Source organism: Rosa chinensis, chromosome 1, assembly GCF_002994745.2.
Source record: "Rosa chinensis cultivar Old Blush chromosome 1, RchiOBHm-V2, whole genome shotgun sequence".
Lineage (NCBI taxonomy): Eukaryota > Viridiplantae > Streptophyta > Magnoliopsida > Rosales > Rosaceae > Rosa > Rosa chinensis.
In genome coordinates this window covers 32,138,235-32,156,128 of record NC_037088.1, presented here as the reverse complement: position 1 = coordinate 32,156,128, position 17,894 = coordinate 32,138,235, and the positions used below count along the sequence as shown (strand labels likewise).

The 17,894-nt window shown below is 37.9% G+C and overlaps 2 protein-coding genes across 2 annotated transcripts in view; both read left to right on the top strand.

Moving 5' to 3' along the window:
- Positions 1 to 835: 835 nt before the first annotated feature.
- Positions 836 to 7,677, top strand: LOC112194029 (receptor-like protein 6). The gene is made up of 5 exons (XM_024334296.2): positions 836 to 3,846; positions 4,177 to 4,915; positions 5,001 to 5,085; positions 5,211 to 5,309; positions 7,315 to 7,677. Exon 1 carries the CDS (start codon positions 856 to 858, stop codon positions 3,676 to 3,678), a length of 2,823 nt encoding a protein of 940 aa, XP_024190064.2. The 5' UTR covers positions 836 to 855; the 3' UTR covers positions 3,679 to 3,846; positions 4,177 to 4,915; positions 5,001 to 5,085; positions 5,211 to 5,309; positions 7,315 to 7,677.
- LOC112165192 (pentatricopeptide repeat-containing protein At5g16420, mitochondrial-like) overlaps positions 4,411 to 17,894 on the top strand; it is a 44,656-nt gene continuing 31,172 nt past the window's right edge. Inside the window, exons 1-7 of the mRNA XM_040506017.1 lie at positions 4,411 to 4,586; positions 4,747 to 4,875; positions 5,001 to 5,085; positions 5,211 to 5,309; positions 5,481 to 5,499; positions 7,875 to 7,967; positions 8,152 to 8,762. Of these exons, the coding sequence (XP_040361951.1) occupies positions 4,411 to 4,586; positions 4,747 to 4,875; positions 5,001 to 5,085; positions 5,211 to 5,309; positions 5,481 to 5,499; positions 7,875 to 7,967; positions 8,152 to 8,762 (1,212 nt within the window). The remainder of the gene's footprint in view (positions 4,587 to 4,746; positions 4,876 to 5,000; positions 5,086 to 5,210; positions 5,310 to 5,480; positions 5,500 to 7,874; positions 7,968 to 8,151; positions 8,763 to 17,894) is intronic.

Below are 17,894 nucleotides of genomic sequence, written 5' to 3'. Positions count from 1 at the left end.
TTCGGGGCGTGACAACACCGCTGCCCTGAAAGCCCACTACATCTCCGAAACATCAATCCTCTCCCGGGCCAGAACGCAATGGTGGGAACGCCGGCTGTGCTCGGCCGGGAGAGAACACACACTGTCGGGTTTTTTCTTTTTTCCTAGGCGCGTGAGGCGCGTTCTCCTTTATTTTACCAACAAGGTCAATCGACCAAAATTTGGTTGGTTGGGTAACAGAGCACTACTATTTTTACCTTTTTTTCTTTTAGGAGAAAAAGTACACTTTTATTGACCATCAAAGCAGAAATTACAAGAAGTCAACCACGATCTAAAAATAAACCCCTAATGAGTACAAAAAATTAAAAAAATATAAAAAATGATAATTATATATCGCGATCTGTTTCCTAAATGGCCTGTTGGTTTGGGGATATACTTTATTGTTCCTTTTTTGCATTGCGTAGTCTAATTAGAAATATAAAATAAATAAATGAATTGGTTTAAATAATAAACGTGTACAAAAAATATGTGGTTTCCCACCAGGCCACCAACGAGTACGACAAGTTTCCCACTACTCTGAAGTCTTAAGTCGTCCCTCAAAAAGTAGTAAGGAGAAAGACAAAAGGTAATTGGTTTATTTTTTATTCGTCAAAAAGACAAATGAGTACAAATATTAATTGAACCTTTTGATTCATACAACAAAAGGCAAAAGGTAAATTATAAGTCATTCATTGATTTGTCCACCCACAAAAGAAAAGAGCAAAAAGGCACGAACGCGTTTCTTACACTGTTGACTTGTTTGATCAAGGACGATTGGTTCAGTCTATAAATACCTCATTTCATTTAATATGGATTTTATCAAATTAAACATAAATCATGGGGTTATCATCTCTATGCTTAATAATTGTGTCCATCTATATCCTTTCAACAATTGTGTTGTTCCATCTTGTGGTGGCCAACTCTTTGCAGTCATATAATACTCCTACTTGCCATGATAACGAGATCTATGCCTTGCTGCAATTCAAGCAAAGTTTTGTCATTGACATGTCTGCTTCGGATTATGAGGGTGCTTATCCAAAGATTTCTTCATGGAAATCAAACAGCAGTTGCTGCTCATGGGATGGCGTAGAGTGTGATGAGAAGACGGGTCACGTGATTGGGCTTGATCTTAGTAGCAGTTGTCTCTATGGCTCTTTCAGCTCCAACAACACCTTATTCAGTCTTGTTCATCTTCAGCGTCTAAACCTCGCTTATAATGACTTCATAGGATCTGAAGTTCCCACTAGCATCAGGAACTTTCCAAGGCTTAGGTATCTCAACCTCTCTTACTCTGCCTTTTCTGGTCATGTCCCATCCGAAGTTCGACAACTGTCTAAGTTGTCTTCCCTTGATCTATCTCGCAATTATGCTATGTTTTCCAATGAAGAATTGTTAAGAAGCCTAGCTCAAAATTTAACTGGCCTACAAACACTTGATCTTTCTTCCATTAATATATCATCCACAGTACCCGACACCCTGACAAATTTGTCTCTTTTGACATCCCTCATCCTTGATGACTGCGGGCTGTCTGGCAAATTACCAAAAAGAATCTTTAAATTACAGAATTTGAAGGTTCTTAGTGTGAGCTACAACCCTGCTTTCACGGGGTATTTTCCTGATGACTATAGTGGAAGTAGTCCTGATCTCATGTCACTCAAACTCTCGTCCACTAATTTTTTCATAAACCTCCCTTCTTTGATAGAAAGGTTTCCTTCACTGAAAGAGTTGGGTGTGAGATCATGCAATATTTCAGAAGGTCCAGTACCATTGTCACTTGGTAATCTTAGGGATCTCATCTATTTGGACCTTTCATATAATAAGTTTAATGGTCAAGTACCATTGTCACTTGGTAATCTTAGGGATCTCATCTATTTGGACCTTTCATTTAATAAGTTTAATGGTCAAATCCCTACAGCTACGTTGGTAAACCTTACCCAACTTACATATCTATCACTTTCTAATAATTATTTTCATGGTTCAGTCCCCCAGTCCTTGTTCAATCTCATGAATCTTCAGAACCTTTATCTAGGATATAATAATTTGAGTGGTACAGTAGAGTTCCAGAAGTTTCTTAACCTACAGAAACTCACCGAGCTAGATCTATCTAATAATAATCTGGAATTGCTCGCAGAATCTAGATTTTTGAATAATGCAACTACTGTACTTCCAAAGTTTGAGTCTCTAGGATTGGGTGGGTGCAACATCAGAGAGTTCCCAGATTTCCTAAGATCTCAAGAAGCATTGCTTCAATTAGATCTCTCTGGAAACAAATTGCAAGGCCAAGTACCAAAATGGATGAGGAACATAAGCACCCAAGCTCTGCAATACATTAACATTTCTCATAACTTCCTGTCAGGCTTTGAGAAAACTGCAGCTGCCCTTCCATGGCCGAACCTTGAATTCTTAGACCTGTCATTCAACATGTTTCGTGAATTATTATTGTTACCTTTAACATCCTTCCGGTACTATAACATTGCAAACAACAACTTGACCGGACAAGTTTCACCAATGATTTGCAATATGACTTCTCTTGAATACCTTGATTTGTCAAACAACAAGTTGATTGGCGACCTACCTCAGTGTGGGAGAAATTTCAGTGTTTATCTGGAATATCTCAAACTTGGAAACAACTCATTTCATGGAAATCTTCCTCAATCATACTTCAATGGAAGCAATTTAAGGATGATGGATATCAGTCACAACAGTTTCCAGGGGCAACTGCCGAGGTCACTAGCGAATTGTGCAAGTCTTGAAAGTTTAGTCCTTTCACACAATAATTTTGGTGATACCTTCCCTGTTTGGTTGGGGGCTCTCCCTGAGTTGAAAATTTTGAAAATGGACCACAATGTGTTCTATGGAGTGATTCTGAAACATGATAAGAAGAATCTTCAATTCCCGATGCTGCGTATTCTTGATTTGTCTTACAATGATTTCTCAGGTCAGTTTCCATTTGAATACATTTTTTCTGGAAATGGAACAATAAGTGTCACTCATGATCTGGAGTATTACCACTTTTATTCAATGTCTAGTGGGTATTACTCAATCACGATAATCTGTAAAGGTGTGGAGAGATACTACTCAAGAGTTCGAGAGGACTTGATACTCATTGACATCTCAAGCAACAATTTTGAAGGGAATATTCCTGAATACATTGGGAAACTTCAGGGGATTTGGTCACTCAATCTCTCCAATAACATTCTCACGGGTCGCATCCCATCATCCTTGAGCAACTTATCAAGGCTTGAATCATTGGACCTTTCACATAACAAGCTCTCTAGTGAGATTCCTCAGCAACTGGCACAACTTGATTCTCTCTCAAAGTTCAATGTCTCTCACAACAATCTCACAGGCCCTGTACCACGGGGAATCCACTTCACTACATTTGACAGCACTTCATATTTGGGAAACCAAGGATTGTGCGGAGATTTCTTGCCCAAGAAATGTGGAAATTCTGTGGGCAGTCAATTTCCACCTTCAACATCAGAAGATAATGACTCGGGCTCTGGAATTGAATTGGATTGGAAATTTGTTGTGGCAGGGTCAGGGAGTGGCTTGTTGGTGGGAGTGGTTGTTGCAGACTTTGTGATTACCAAGTGGAATGTGTGGTTCATTGAGATTGTTGCAGTACTGATCGTGTTTTCAAAAAGGATAAGAAATTGAGTGTTGGATCATGTTGCTCTTCGTTTTTAAGTTGTGTTTCCAATTTCTTATATGTATGCATTCTTAGGATTTGTAATGTTGAGTATCAGTAACTTTCAGGAGTTTTACTTGTACGGTTGTGCAATCCCTCTTTATTTGTGGTAGCAAACATCACAAGATCAAAAAGAGGTATATCTTTTAAATAAGTTCAATTCCATCTTAATTTCTTGTTAATCATATGAAATAACAACATCATGAAGTAAATCAAATAATATTAACTCTTACTCAAATTCTGTTAGGACATGGTATTTTTTGTCGAAAGCATAAATAAATATATATAAATCACAATCCAGATACAGATACAGCAACTAGAAAGTGTAGTTTTAGTTAATGGCATCAATAATTTAGTTTAGCTTTGCGAATGTGTGAAGCAAACAAAAACAGAGCAAAAGTGCAAAACAGAATGTTTTCAAGTCTGTTTTTAGGTGAAGCCAAAACAGTTTCATTTTCTGAAAACAGATTGGAGCCAATTACGGCGTCGTTTCAAGCCCCAAAATCACATTCAAGACATTTATTACCATTCCGAAATTGGTTTAGAATCATGAGTACAGATTCGGAGAGTCGCTGAATGTGTTTAGTTGTAATATATTGATCTAGAGACTGCACACCAGGTGCTCGACTAAATGCCTGCTATGGGATTTGTGCCCATTTTGGGTTCCAAGAGAGTGTCTGGTGACTACATATACCATATTGATGGATGGGTATGTGAAGCAGGGGAAGCTTGCTGAGGCTATTAAGGTTATGGATGAGCTGGAGGATAATGGGGTTGGCGCCAATGAGGTTACTTATGGGGTTATGATTGAAGCTTATTGTAAGGAGAAGAAGTCGGGCGAAGCGGTTAATTTGCTTAATGATGTGGTGGAGGAGAGGTACATACCGAGCACAAAGCTCTGTTGTTAGGTGATTGATGTGTAGTGTTGCGAGGGGAAGGTGGAGGATGCTTGTGAACTGTGGAAGAGGCTTTTGAAGAAGAATTGCACGCCGGATAATGCCGTATTGGGCACTCTCATATACTGGCTTTGTAAGAAGGGAGAAAGTGTGGGAAGCCAGGAAATTGTTTGATCAGTTTGAGACGAGTGAGCCTCCAGATGTCATGCCTTACAACGTGCTTATTTCTGGGATGTCTGAAGTGCGGGAGTTGTGTGATGCTTGTCAAACGTGCTGATGTCTGGGTTAAAGAGCTGGGTCTTAGTAACATGTGATTTCCCTTGATCATATTAGGTGTTGAAACTTGTTGTATGTCATTTGTTGGCAACTGATATGTTATATTTAACTCCATGCAGACATTTCATGTATGCAAATGCCACTACTTCATTTAATCAACCGGTGTCTGCCTACCCTGGACCACTGATGCTTGTTTCAATCCTGGTGAGTTCACCTATTTACGTAGTCCAAAAAGGTTCTTTACGTCTTTTCAACTTGTGAAAAAAAAAAAAAAAAAGTAGCTGCAGTGACATTATTTAAATGAATTCTTTGCTCATGTTTATATGCAGTGCCCAGATCCGTATTTTAAGAGAAAGCATCACAAGAGACGGGTTGTACAGAAGCCTTTAATAGATTCCATTGTGAATAATTTAGCTCCCCGCGGACAGGTTTGTCAACTGTAGATTATGGCAAATAATGAAGGATTTAACAATTTTATTAAAAGTGACCATTAGGTTCATTACTTTTGATAGTCGGGAAGGTTTCTATTACTTCGGACTCTTCTAGTTCTAAGTTTGGTCATGTAGTGCTCTATCTCTGTTGTACTATTGCTTTTTTAGAGTCGACTCCTCGTCCGCTGTTTGTGTAGTTGTACTATTTTTTTTTTTTTGAGTGTTAATGGAAGTTTCTTTCTTCAAAGGAGAAAAAAAAGACCATTACATCAATAGTTAAAAAGGTTGTCAAGTTTTATTTATGCTTGAGGACGAGAGTTATACTAATTATAGATTTTTTTAGTATTTAAATCTTGAAAGTCCCATCTTTGGAAGACGATGGGGCTGGTCCATGGATTTTTTTCCTTTTGCCGCATTTTGCTCGAAGGTTTGAAAGGAGATGTCCCATAAATTGGCCAAATGTTTGCATGGTTTTGGATATAAGGGTAGGGAGAGTTAATGATGTAGGGAGCAGCCGAGCTACTTTAGTACTTTTTTCTATGCTGCTATAAAAATACTGTAGGTGGATCCTATTTGTCAAGCATAAACCAAATGGTCAAAAAATTAAAACCTTTTCTTCCTATGGATAAATGAATCTAAAGTGGGCACAATTATATGGCTGAGGTGCAAGTGTTTAGGAATAAATACCTTTTCTTCCTATATATACCTTTTCTTCCTAAAAAATTAAAACCTTTTCTTCCTATGGATAAATGAATCTAAAGTGGGCACAATTATATGGCTGAGGTGCAAGTGTTTAGGAATAAATACCTTTTCTTCCTATATATACCTTTTCTTCCTAAAAAATTAAAACCTTTTCTTCCTATGGATAAATGAATCTAAAGTGGCCACAATTATATGGCTGAGGTGCAAGTGTTAGGCTGGGTCGGGATAGGTCTATAGGATTGAATCTCCCCAACCCGCAAACAAATGGAAAGCAAAAAAAATTGAACATTTAGAAGTGAGAGGAACAGAATTGTCGGTTCTATCATATAAGTCCTCTATAGTGAGTATTGAATCTTTTCATGACTGATGTGTAACTCAGTTCATGCTTACCCTATCCACATAAACAAAACTTGAGAATCACAATATTGTTTAAATTTTTGGCATCCTCATTAGGACTGCCAAATACCTGACATGCTTGTCATATCCAAACTTAATTCTGTTGTAGTACCTCTAAGCTCACATGAGAATATTAGGCCACATGTCTCATTAATTCTGTTGTATACTGAGTCTTACATGGTTGCATGCATTTATTTATTTATTTATTTTTTAAAATTCCTAGCCCACCCATCCTTACATATGCCATTGAGAACCAAACCCATGACCTATATAATGTTGAATTTATAACTTACCAATAGGTTACAGCTCACTGACATGGTCGTATGCAACTTGAGTTTCATTTCTATAATCATTTCTAGGGACGCCATAGTGACTAGTCATTTCCTAGATCATGTGAAATGTCATCAAAGCTAATGCAAATACTGTTGTATCTGCACGGAAGTACGTGCTAACTTTATCCCCTAACAAGGACTAGAAGTTTTATCATGGTGGGTAAGTGCAAGGATTTCAATGGGATGTTGTGGTGTCAAACTTGTTTGTTTTTGGGTGGTGCATGACTGCGCGTGTGTTGAGTCTCGTTAACTTTGTTTGTGTTATTTTCCCTTATATAAGGGATTACAATGAGTAGCTTCTTTAATTACTAATCCTCTCAATGTTATGAGCATGTCCTGGTGGCCAATTTTGTTTCTTGATTAGAGAACATTCAAGCTCTGTTTCTCACAAAAACAAACTAAACCTCAAACTCATGCTTGTAAAAGTGCATGCCTTTTAGGTGATCTCTTTCAATGTTTCAATGATTTTGGTTTCTCATCCAATGAGGGTGTGTTGTGTTGAAGAAATGATTCTTTATGTCATTAACTTACCTGCAGGCTTTAGTGATATATCTAACATTATGTCTGCGCAGGTTTTATACAGTCCGATGTACTTGACGTCGCACTTGAAATGAGAAACCAATTTGATTCTCTGGCCCATGTTCTGAAGCACATAGATGAAATCGAATCCAGCATGTTGTGTGACAGTGAGGGATGGTTGTTGAGCAATCCAATGGGCAAAAGGACGGAAAGAGAAATTCATGCTGAATTTGAAGGGGCAAAAATTTACAGGAGAGTATACCAGAAGCAAGTACAGAAGGCTCTTGGATGAAGTAATGCGGAATCAAGTGAATGGTTTTTGATAGAGATTTTTGTAATGTGAAATGTGATCATCATTTGTAGAGTTGTTCACATCAAGTTTTATGAGGAAGTAGCATATAATCAGACTTTAGTGTGACAAATCCATATCTAGCCCTCTTTTTTTTGGTTCGATTACTGTAACTGTATTCAAACTCAAAGAGGTACATCATAATCAGACTCAAGTGAGGCACAGGCATCTTCTGAAAATACAATTCTTGTGAAATACATGTACGCAGAAAAATATCCAGCTACTAGTATTATTCATGAGTCAAAGTGATATCGACTTCTTTAGGGGAAATTAAGCTTCCAAAATCCTCAACAGGAGCTGAGTTTTTGGATTACTTCCATTACTCTCCGATTGGAGCCAAAACCGCAGATTTCATCGGTAACCGGCCATTGAAGAAAATGTCCTAACTGAACTCATGACATTTCTCACGTTTGTTGATTTTTACCCCTTAACTGTTCAGTTTTGACAAATTATGGCCTTTTTTTTTTTTTTTTTTCTAATTTCGGTTGATTTAACTTTTCTGATCAATTTTCAGTAATCTTATTCACAATATTTCGATAAGTTTATACTTTTCATTCCAACACAACACAATTTCCTCCACTCCTACACCGTCACCCCTCCGATCCAAGACGGGCCCCACCGCCTCTCCCCGAGCCCAAACTCGATGTCGCCCTCCAAATCTTCCACCACGCCTCCAAATACCACCCCGGATTTCACCATAATTACCACAACTACCACGCCATCATCCGTCGCCTCCTCCGCTCCCGTACTTTTCACTTCATCGACCCCCTCCTCTCCGACCTCCGCGCCTCCGATCTCCGATGTAGCGAAGACCTCTTCATCTCCCTAATCCGCAATTACGGCGTCGTTTCACGCCCCAAACTCTCCTTCAAGACATTTATCACCATTCCGAAATTCAGCTCCCAACTATCCGTGAGGTCCTTGAATGCGTTGCTGAACGCTTTGGTTCACTCGGAGAGGTTCGGGGTGGCCCCGAATGTGTTTAGTTGTAATATATTGATCAAAGCACTGTGTAAGAGAAATGATTTGGAGACTGCACACCAGGTGCTCGATGAAATGCCTGCCATGGGATTTGTGCCCAATGTCGTGACTTTTACTACCATTTTGGGTGGTTATGTGTCGCGGCGCGATATGGTTGGTGCCAAGAGGGTGGTTTCCTGATGTGACTACATATACTATATTGATGGATGGGTATGTGAAGCAGGGGAAGCTGGTTGGGGCTATTACGGTTATGGATGAGATAGAGGATAGTGGGGTTGGCGCCAATGAGGTCACTTATGGGGTTATGATTGAAGCTTATTGTAAGGAAAAGAAGTCGGGCAAAGCGGTTAATTTGCTTGATGATATGGTGGAGAAGAGGTATATACCGAGCTCGGCGCTCTGTTGTAAGGTGATTGATGTTTTGTGTTGCGAAGGGAAGGTGGAGGATGCTTGTGAACTTTGGAAGAGGCTTTTGAAGAAGAATTGCACGCCGGATAATGCGGTATTGGGCACGCTCATATACTGGCTTTGTAAGAAGGGAGAAGTGTGGGAAGCCAGGAGTTTGTTTGATCAGTTTGAGACGAGTGAGCCTCCGGATGTCATGACTTACAACGTGCTTATTTCTGGAATGTGTGAAGTGGGGGAGTTGTGTGAGACAGGGAGGTTATGTGATGACATGGTGGAGAAAGGATATTCTCCGAATTCTTTTACATATAATGTATTGATCAAAGGATTATGTAAGATTGGAAAAGCGAAGGAGGGAATTAGGATTTTGGATGAGATGTTCGAAAAAGGCTATTTGAAAAACAAGTCTACTTATGCTATGTTGATTGAGGGGCTCTGTGACTCGGTAGAGGATGCTGAAATGGCTAGAGTAATATCTATGTCAATATCAAGTGGAGACATTAACAGTGATTTCTGGGATCTTTTCCTTACTAAAGTTGTTGGTGATTTGGATACTGGGGAAAGTGTTCTAGACAGAATACTACTGGAGAATGCCGATTAGAGCCCCAGACCTTGTGGCCTTGGAATATGCCTTGATCTCACCCACAATGTTTCTCAGGTTGGTATTTTGTTATTCCATCCATTCTTTTCGTTTTGGGAAGAAATAAATGTTATTTACAGTTTATTAATTAATTTCTGCCAATAATTTACTGTAGTAGATTATATTATTGAAGGCTAGGGGTTATGTTTCTGTATTTTTTTTGTTCAAAAAGAATTTGTATGTTTGATGTAAGCTTATACTGGATCATGTCAAAATTAGGCATATGTCAACCCTCTTATCACCTCTTTAGCTTTATGTGACTCTAAGGGTGTTCTTCTTTTTCACTCTTAGATTTACAATAGAGTTTGTTAGCTGCCCATATAAAAGTTGTCATCACAATTGTTACATTCTGATGCTTAAAAATCTGTTTTCCTTTTTTTTCAATGGGGTAGGTGCCAGTAGGAGTACCTTATTGGAATCAAGTCTTCAGGGACCCAAGATCGATAGGCACTGGTGGTGGATATTGGAACTATCTCTCATGTCCGTTCATAGTTGTAGTCGTAGTGATTCTCAATTATAAGCAATTAGCATTTACTCCAGATTTCGGTTCTTCAATTCGATGCCAAGAACAATAATTTTAATTTAGGTAAAGAAGAAGTTGGGATTTGGTTAAATCTCTTTATCTGTTATGTTTAATGTATGACTCAATATGGATGATGATTCTGATAGAAATCTTATCATGATCAACAGCTCTTGATTAACCCATCTTATGAATTTATAACTACACATAACAGATCTGTTGCACACTTACTTCCTTTTTAATATTTAGCATTTATGGAATGTTTACCGAGCTACTTGACTTTAGTCATAGAGCTGTACAACCTCATAGATACAAAACGGGAAGTTGTTTAGGGAGTATGTTCGTTTTAGTTCAAACTTTTCCATAAACCTTTTGTGCTAGGACATCACTGCTTACTCGCTCCCATCCTGTGATATATTACAAGTAGCACAAAACTCTATGGCAAACCATTTAGCAATTAGCACGCACATCAACACATCATGATCATGGAGTAAGAATGTTTTTGTGGACAATAGTTAGTTATGTCAACATGCAAGGTAGTTCTTATTTCTTAACAATAGATGCTTCATTAACATACAGATAAAGAAAATTAAGCTTATATATTGATACATGTACTATGCTTATATATCAAGGGGCATATTGCCAAAGGATAAATATGGCCATAGGTCTCTGTGGTCTCTTATCTCAAAAATAGAGATATTCACATAGTTGGTGAAGTTAGCATATAGCATGATTAGTTTTACAAAATTTAAACAATTTTCCATAATGTTATTGATTTTTGGGGCTCATGTGCTTGCTACAAAGCAAAGGTCCTGCATCAGTTTTGCATCTTCCGTGAATATTATCATAGCCCTTGCTCTAGGGATGCCCATATCCACAGCTCTTTGTTAAACATAGTATGAATGATATTAACAGATCTATTGGAGCCCTATTGCCTCTTTTTAACACTTTGGGTATACTGAGCTATCTGACTTTATTCTTAGAGATCTTAGAAAATTGCTATATCTTCTAATTTATGCAATGGGATGGCTGCTTACCTTACTTACTCACACACACACATTCAGCTTGTGTTTTGGTGTTACATTTAATGGACAATTCCTCTCCCTCTTCTGTAATGCAGAAGGCTAAACTACCTCCTAAGGTAGAGGCGTCAGTATTCGTTAGTATCAATGTTTTCAAAGGCGATTCCGGTCCGCCCTAGTGTGAAACTACCTGAAATCGCCTTGCTAGTCCAAACTAGGGCGTGCTATTGGAGGCGTCAGTATTCGTTAGTATTATCATAACCATTGCTCATTTTATTGGGACAGTATTTCAAATTGTCCTTCATGTTTTAAGGTGTCACTATGTCACCAAAGTCATCAGACAACAGCCGATGACTGTCGTCTGATTCAGAAATTTTCTGTTGTCTATTGGCCTGATGTCTCTTAGGTCTTCAGACAACAGATATAACCCGTGGTCTATATCTCACTCAAACAACAGAGACATGCCAATAATCTGTTGTCTGATTATATCGAGATATGCCGAAATGTGACATTCTGTGGTTGCAGGTGTAACAAGACGACAATTATATGTTGTTATAAAGGATTCTGCACAACATATTTTCATAAAACTCTATCATATGTATTGAATTAAGATGACAGAAATCTGTAGTGTGAATATATAGAGATTTGAACTATCTTGGCTATATTCTGTTGTCTGAATCTATTGTAGACAACATATGCTTATTATGTTCTATTGTTTCATTTTTATTAAAATGACATAAATAAGTCGTTTGAATAAATAGACCAGAACTTTGGTATAATCTGTGCTGTTGTCTGACTATGTTTTAGACCATAAAAATATATCGATGTACAATACTGTAAACAATAGCTTGAAAATTTACAGTGGTTCTGAGTGTGCTTCAACGACATTGGTTTATAGGTTTTGTTATGGTAATTTACTTTGAGCAATGGATTTTGTGGTTTTCTGTTGTCTGATTGTCATAAGGAATATAGAAGGTCTGTTTTTTATGTGGTCTTCAATTGTTTCAGACAACAGATATTTGGTTAAATTCTGTTGTTTGATGTTAGGTGCAATATCAGTTTCTTTGGGATTTATGTTGTCCTAGTTGTGTTATAACCATAGTTTTCTGTTGTCTGATGTTGGGTGCAATTAATATCAGTTTCTTGGTTATTTCAATTGTCTCAGTTGTCTTATAACCACAGGTTTCTGTTGTTTTATGTTTTGTGCAACATCAGTTGGTTCTGGTATTTATGTTGTCTGAGTTGCCTTACAACCATACTTTTCTGTTGTCTGATGTTTGGTGCAACATCAGCTTCTTTTGATATTTATGTTATATGAGTTGTGTTATAACCACAGCATATATTGAGAAACCTGTGTTGACTGATGAGCACAATAACAACATCCAACTATAACAAGTCAAAAGCCATTTCATTTCAATCAGCCAGCAAACTACATCAATATTCAACATTACCATCAATCCATCCTAAAGTTGAGTAATATGTTATGAGGTCAGAATAATGATCGATAAAGGCAAAAGTCGATCATATTAGTTAAGCAAAAAGACCCTCCATAAGCTAGCTATGCACGCAAAGTCAATATGCACACAAATACATAAGACCCTAACTATGCATATACAGTTGTGCAAACTTTATAACATGCTTTGCCCATTCAGCCCAAACTTCATCAATATTCTTTTCAAGATTTGTTCTTCTCTCCCACTGTGTAAAAAAAAAAAAAAAAACCAAAGTAGTATGATATATCCCATTGATGAAGCTTACATTCAAACCAAGAAATAAAGTGTATTATGGTATTGGAAGCTACTCAAATACCTTAGTAGCAAACTCCAAATTTGTGTCTTCCACTACCTCCTTCATGTAACGCATGATCCAATAACCACAACTCTTGCCACCATTTTGCTCCGGAATGCCCTGAAAATAACACAAGGCACCATATTAGAAGCACTAGTTACTATGTAAAACCTTAAGAGGGTAGGATACTTCAAATCCCTCCATCAACTTACAGCAAGATTTTTCCATTGGATTAATTTTGTCCCTTTCCTATTCTTGTGCACATTGGAGATTTTAATGGAGCTTCAAAATGAATAGCAAAACACCAACATAAGTAAAGCATTTATATAATTATGTGCAAATAACACCAAGTATTGATCGATTTATATAGTGAAAAAGAGACATACTTTATCCAAAATTGTTTTCCATTCACCAGTTATGAGACGCCTCTTTAACGGATCCATGAAGTAAATCATCTCTTCATCGGGATTCACAACAGACAACATCCAATGAGAACTGAACCACAAACAAAACTCATTTTCAGTTTAGTTAAGCTAGTTTATATAAAGCAACTACTTAGAAGCAATATAACATAACAACCCCACTGCTGTAATTCAGTTTACATACCCTGAGTTATATGGCACCAAATAAATATGTCCAATCTTCCCATTTTCAAACCGATTAGACAAAGACCGAGTGCGTTTGGTTGGATTTCCGCAGCCAAGTGCACCGGTGTGATCAGGGTCAACAAAGGCTACCATGTCAGTCATCTTGGAACTCTTCAAAACATTATAAAGGTAGCTACATAGACATTTCAAATTCACAATATTACCACTGATTCACATAAGACTAATCATAAACACAAGTCAAAATCAATGCAGCTACCTACAATATATTGATTACCTCATCAACACATAAACATCATGATTGTTCCAATCGAATTATAAACATTTGCTAGCTAGCTTTAAGGTATTTACCTCATGTAAAAAACAATGCAGCCGCCTCCTATTTCCAACATGTGTGCCATGGCATAGATGTCACTTCTAAAGACAACAGCTTTCTTTGGATGACCAAAAATTTCAGCATCAAAAGTGGTGTAGATGGTGACTCCATCCCGCAAATCAGTGTTGGCCCAAATGCACAAGGCAGTTACAGCTACTGGCAGATTTGGTGGTAGGTTTTGCAAATCTTCATTATCTTCACACATATCTCTTGTTGTCCTTTTTTGATTTTTACGCTTTGACTTTTTCTATTATTGCAAAAAATAAGTTAGTATAAACTGCCGTAATCACATTATCAATTAGTTGTCCAAGTGACATCCATATTGAAGTAAAGACAAACAAATTGAGTAGCCTTGGCATCTGCTGCAGGGGCAATGACAAGGTTCTTCGGCCAAGCAACACAAGTCCCAATGGCATCCTTAACCGTCACTATCTCATCTTTTATGGGAAATGGTAGCAAAGCTTCATGAACCAATGTACGAATGATAGTGACGCGCACATTTTCCTCGCCCAATGGAACACCATGGACAGTTTGCTGCTTGGTCTCAATGTCGACATTGATGATTGTTCCAATGGCTACAATGTTTTCCACCGAATCAATGGCTAGTTTGCACTCATTCTGACCTAACAAAACCTATACCAGCATAACATGACAATTATTAAATTAGACATGACAAGTTCAACTTTATTTAATCATGTATGAAATTTACCTTTTGACCATTCACATAATGAAAGCTATATCAGCATAACATGTCTAATTCAACTTTATTTACGCAAATATGAAATTTACCTCTGCATCATTTACTCTTGCCTTTGGAACAGCAAAGACATGTCTTAACTCCTCTTCCAATTCCCCAGTTAGTTTTGCCTTCCCATTAGTGGCATGCACAAGTTCCTCTTTAGATACCATGTTCACATCATCTCTTAAGACCAACTTCTTCTTTGCAACCATCACTATCACAGTTTCCACATTACAATTTACACCCTTTTCACCATGTCGGGAACAACTCCCTTGTCCTGAACCAAGTTCATTGACCGGTGTGGCAGCTTTGGGTGTATCAATAGGCAACTCCTTCCCATCAATCTTTGCTTCTAGCCTGGCAAACTGCTTAGCCCAATAAGCTCTTTCCTCAGCCAACTGTTTATCTCTCTCCTCCTCCCATGAAGCTCTTTCCTTAGCAATTAAACTATCCTTCTCCTCCTCAAATATTTTCTTCAGTGATAACCTCACAGTCTCTTCCACACTCTTTCTCTGCCGTTTTGGCAAATTGAAATATGCAGCTGGCTTCACAGTCCCACCGACACCTCTAACCCGACCATGATGCTCTGGAGTCCCCAATGCAATAGTTAGCACATCAGCAGACCCACATGTGGTGATCTCCCCTTCAGCCTCCCTTTTCTTTAAGTTTTCCTGATTGAAAATTATATCATTATACAAATATCCATTAAATCTTTAACAGTTCATGAAAAGTTGTAGCAAAGTAGAGTTAGATACACATAAATGGTCCAGTAGCATTACATTCATGCATAAAGCCATGAAACAGTCCAACTATGAGTAAAAAAATAAATCAGTTTACATAAGTGGACTTGTAAATCATAATGAACATTAAAAAAGAAAGTTGTCGTCCTATATGTACTTACAATTTTTTTTGCGGTCTCCTCTACCTCAGCTTGTTTGAACTGACCGTTCCTATCTTGTCTTGCCTTAATCCACATTGTAGCTCTATCCAGTTGTTCTAACGACACACTTTCAAACTAAATCAATACACAAAGAAGAAAAAGAAAAAAAAAAACTCAATTAGTTAATCACTTTATAGAAATATCTACTGATAAGGATGCTCATTAAAAACATTTAGCAAGTTAGTTAGTTATCCATCTAAAACTCACCAATTCTTCCTGCAAATTTGCATACCCTTTACGTGCCATACGGTGAGGGTATTTATTCTCCTTTCGCTTCATAATTTGAGCCTCACGTACTTCCTGAAACCAATCCAAAGAAAATCACATACTACAGTGACTTATTATAGGATTTTAACAATAAACACCAAAATAGAATTCATTTCATGAACAACAAACCAGAAAACCAGCTGAAAGCCTGTCAGCAACAAACGTTTGCCAATTGTCTTTCGTTATGCTTCGGTAATCGTCCGGTGGAAATTCCAAGAGATCAGGTTCATTCATGTAAGGGATAATGTATAACTTGGTCAACTAGCTCTTGAACTCTATCCATTTATTTGCAGCCAATGTGATCACCATTTTCCGACATTTTTTAGGTATGACAAATGCATCCTAAACACATAGCAAAAATCAATGTCAAATCAGGGTACTAATAGTGGTCCAATAACATAAAAACCATGTGTTTTTCAATGTAATTTTTAAAAATTGAGTTATATGCATATAAGTACCGTTATGGACTCCCAGATTTTTTCCTTTTCGTCTTGATCGATGTCTCTCCAATCCGATATTGAGATTGGGATCTTTGTACAAGCCAACACTCCTATGTAGGACTGCATTTCCTTCGCCACCTTACCAATAGGTTCCCCTTTATCATTGAACTTGATAGTAAGTTTCTTTCCTCGAATAAGTCTATTTGTGATGCGGCTCATAGTTACCATCCCTCGCTTCAGCAGCTTTAATCCACCGGTTTTGTTTTCATCATCATCATGAGCAGCGGCCTTACTCTTTGTCGAAATTGACTTTTCCGATGACTTACTTGATGCCACAACTTTCTTGAACTTAGAAGTCTTGCTCAGCTTCACTTTTCTTGATGTAGTTTGACGCTTCTTGGGGGAGGAAGCTTTTCTAGTAGCTTTAGGCTTCTTGGGGGTTGCAGCTTTTTTTGGTGGTGTCACAAACTTCTCGGGGGAGGTATCTACTTCTGAAACACTTGCATTTATTGGTGTGGCAGATGTTGATCTTGACCTTTTCATTGCTGCATTCTTGATCCTTAGTGCTATGGATCTTGCAGATGCTGATGATCTGCTAGACGGCGACATTGTCTGAAACACATAGAGAAAATAGTTAGGTACTTGTTAAATAACAGGACATGTATTGTATCAAATCAACACAAATTAATAGTTAAACAAGTGTGTTATACTTAGGAAAAAAATAACAAAAGCAATAGTGAAGTAGGAAATGTAAGAATGAAAGTGGTCTTTATATAACAAAAACTTGATTGGAACTTGATAAACTAAAAAACCTAAACAAAGAAACCCAACCCATAATAATATGCATACATATCAAATAACTCATGTTTTCCTAATCACTAATCTACCCATATTCCTTCATCGCCATCTCGAATGTAAGAGCTTGGTCATCACCAACTACATCATCAAATGTCTCGATTAATGGCATTATGGGAATAAATGGGTGTTGCGGCACTTCAATTTCTTCTAGTTCTTCATCATTACTAGCCCCTTGGTAGTCTCCATCCGGGCACCGTACTACCACTGACCATTGATCATCAAGGGGGTCTTCTATGTAGAAAATTTGTTTGACATGTGTGGCTAAGACAAATGGATCATTTAAATGCCCTATCCTATTTAGTTTAACCAAAATAAAGCCAAGTTCATCTACTTTGATGCCCCTAGCTGACTCAACCCAATCACACATAAAGACCGGTACCCTGAACTTGTAGTAGTCCACCTCCCAAATTTGTTGTATCCTGCAGTAGAAGTCCATATCATCAGTTTTGGGGTTATTATCCTTTGCACTTGCAACTTGCATTGCATCGGCAACCAAAAAAACCCCACTGTTTTGAACTGATCTTACTTTGTCACGCGCAATAGTGTTGAAATCAACCCCATTAACATGATATCCACTAAAAGTAGGGACCTCCTTTTTCGGTCCACCTACCAGCCACCTAATGTTTTCTGAAACAGCATTATTGGCAAATCTCATTTCATTTGCAACCTGCAAATTACATCATGTGTCAAACAGCGTACCACA

What these genes read in the sequence shown, in the direction of transcription:
- LOC112194029 (XM_024334296.2), top strand. Translation starts at nt 856, where the DNA reads ATGGGGTTATCATCTCTATGCTTAATAATTGTGTCCATCTATATCCTT.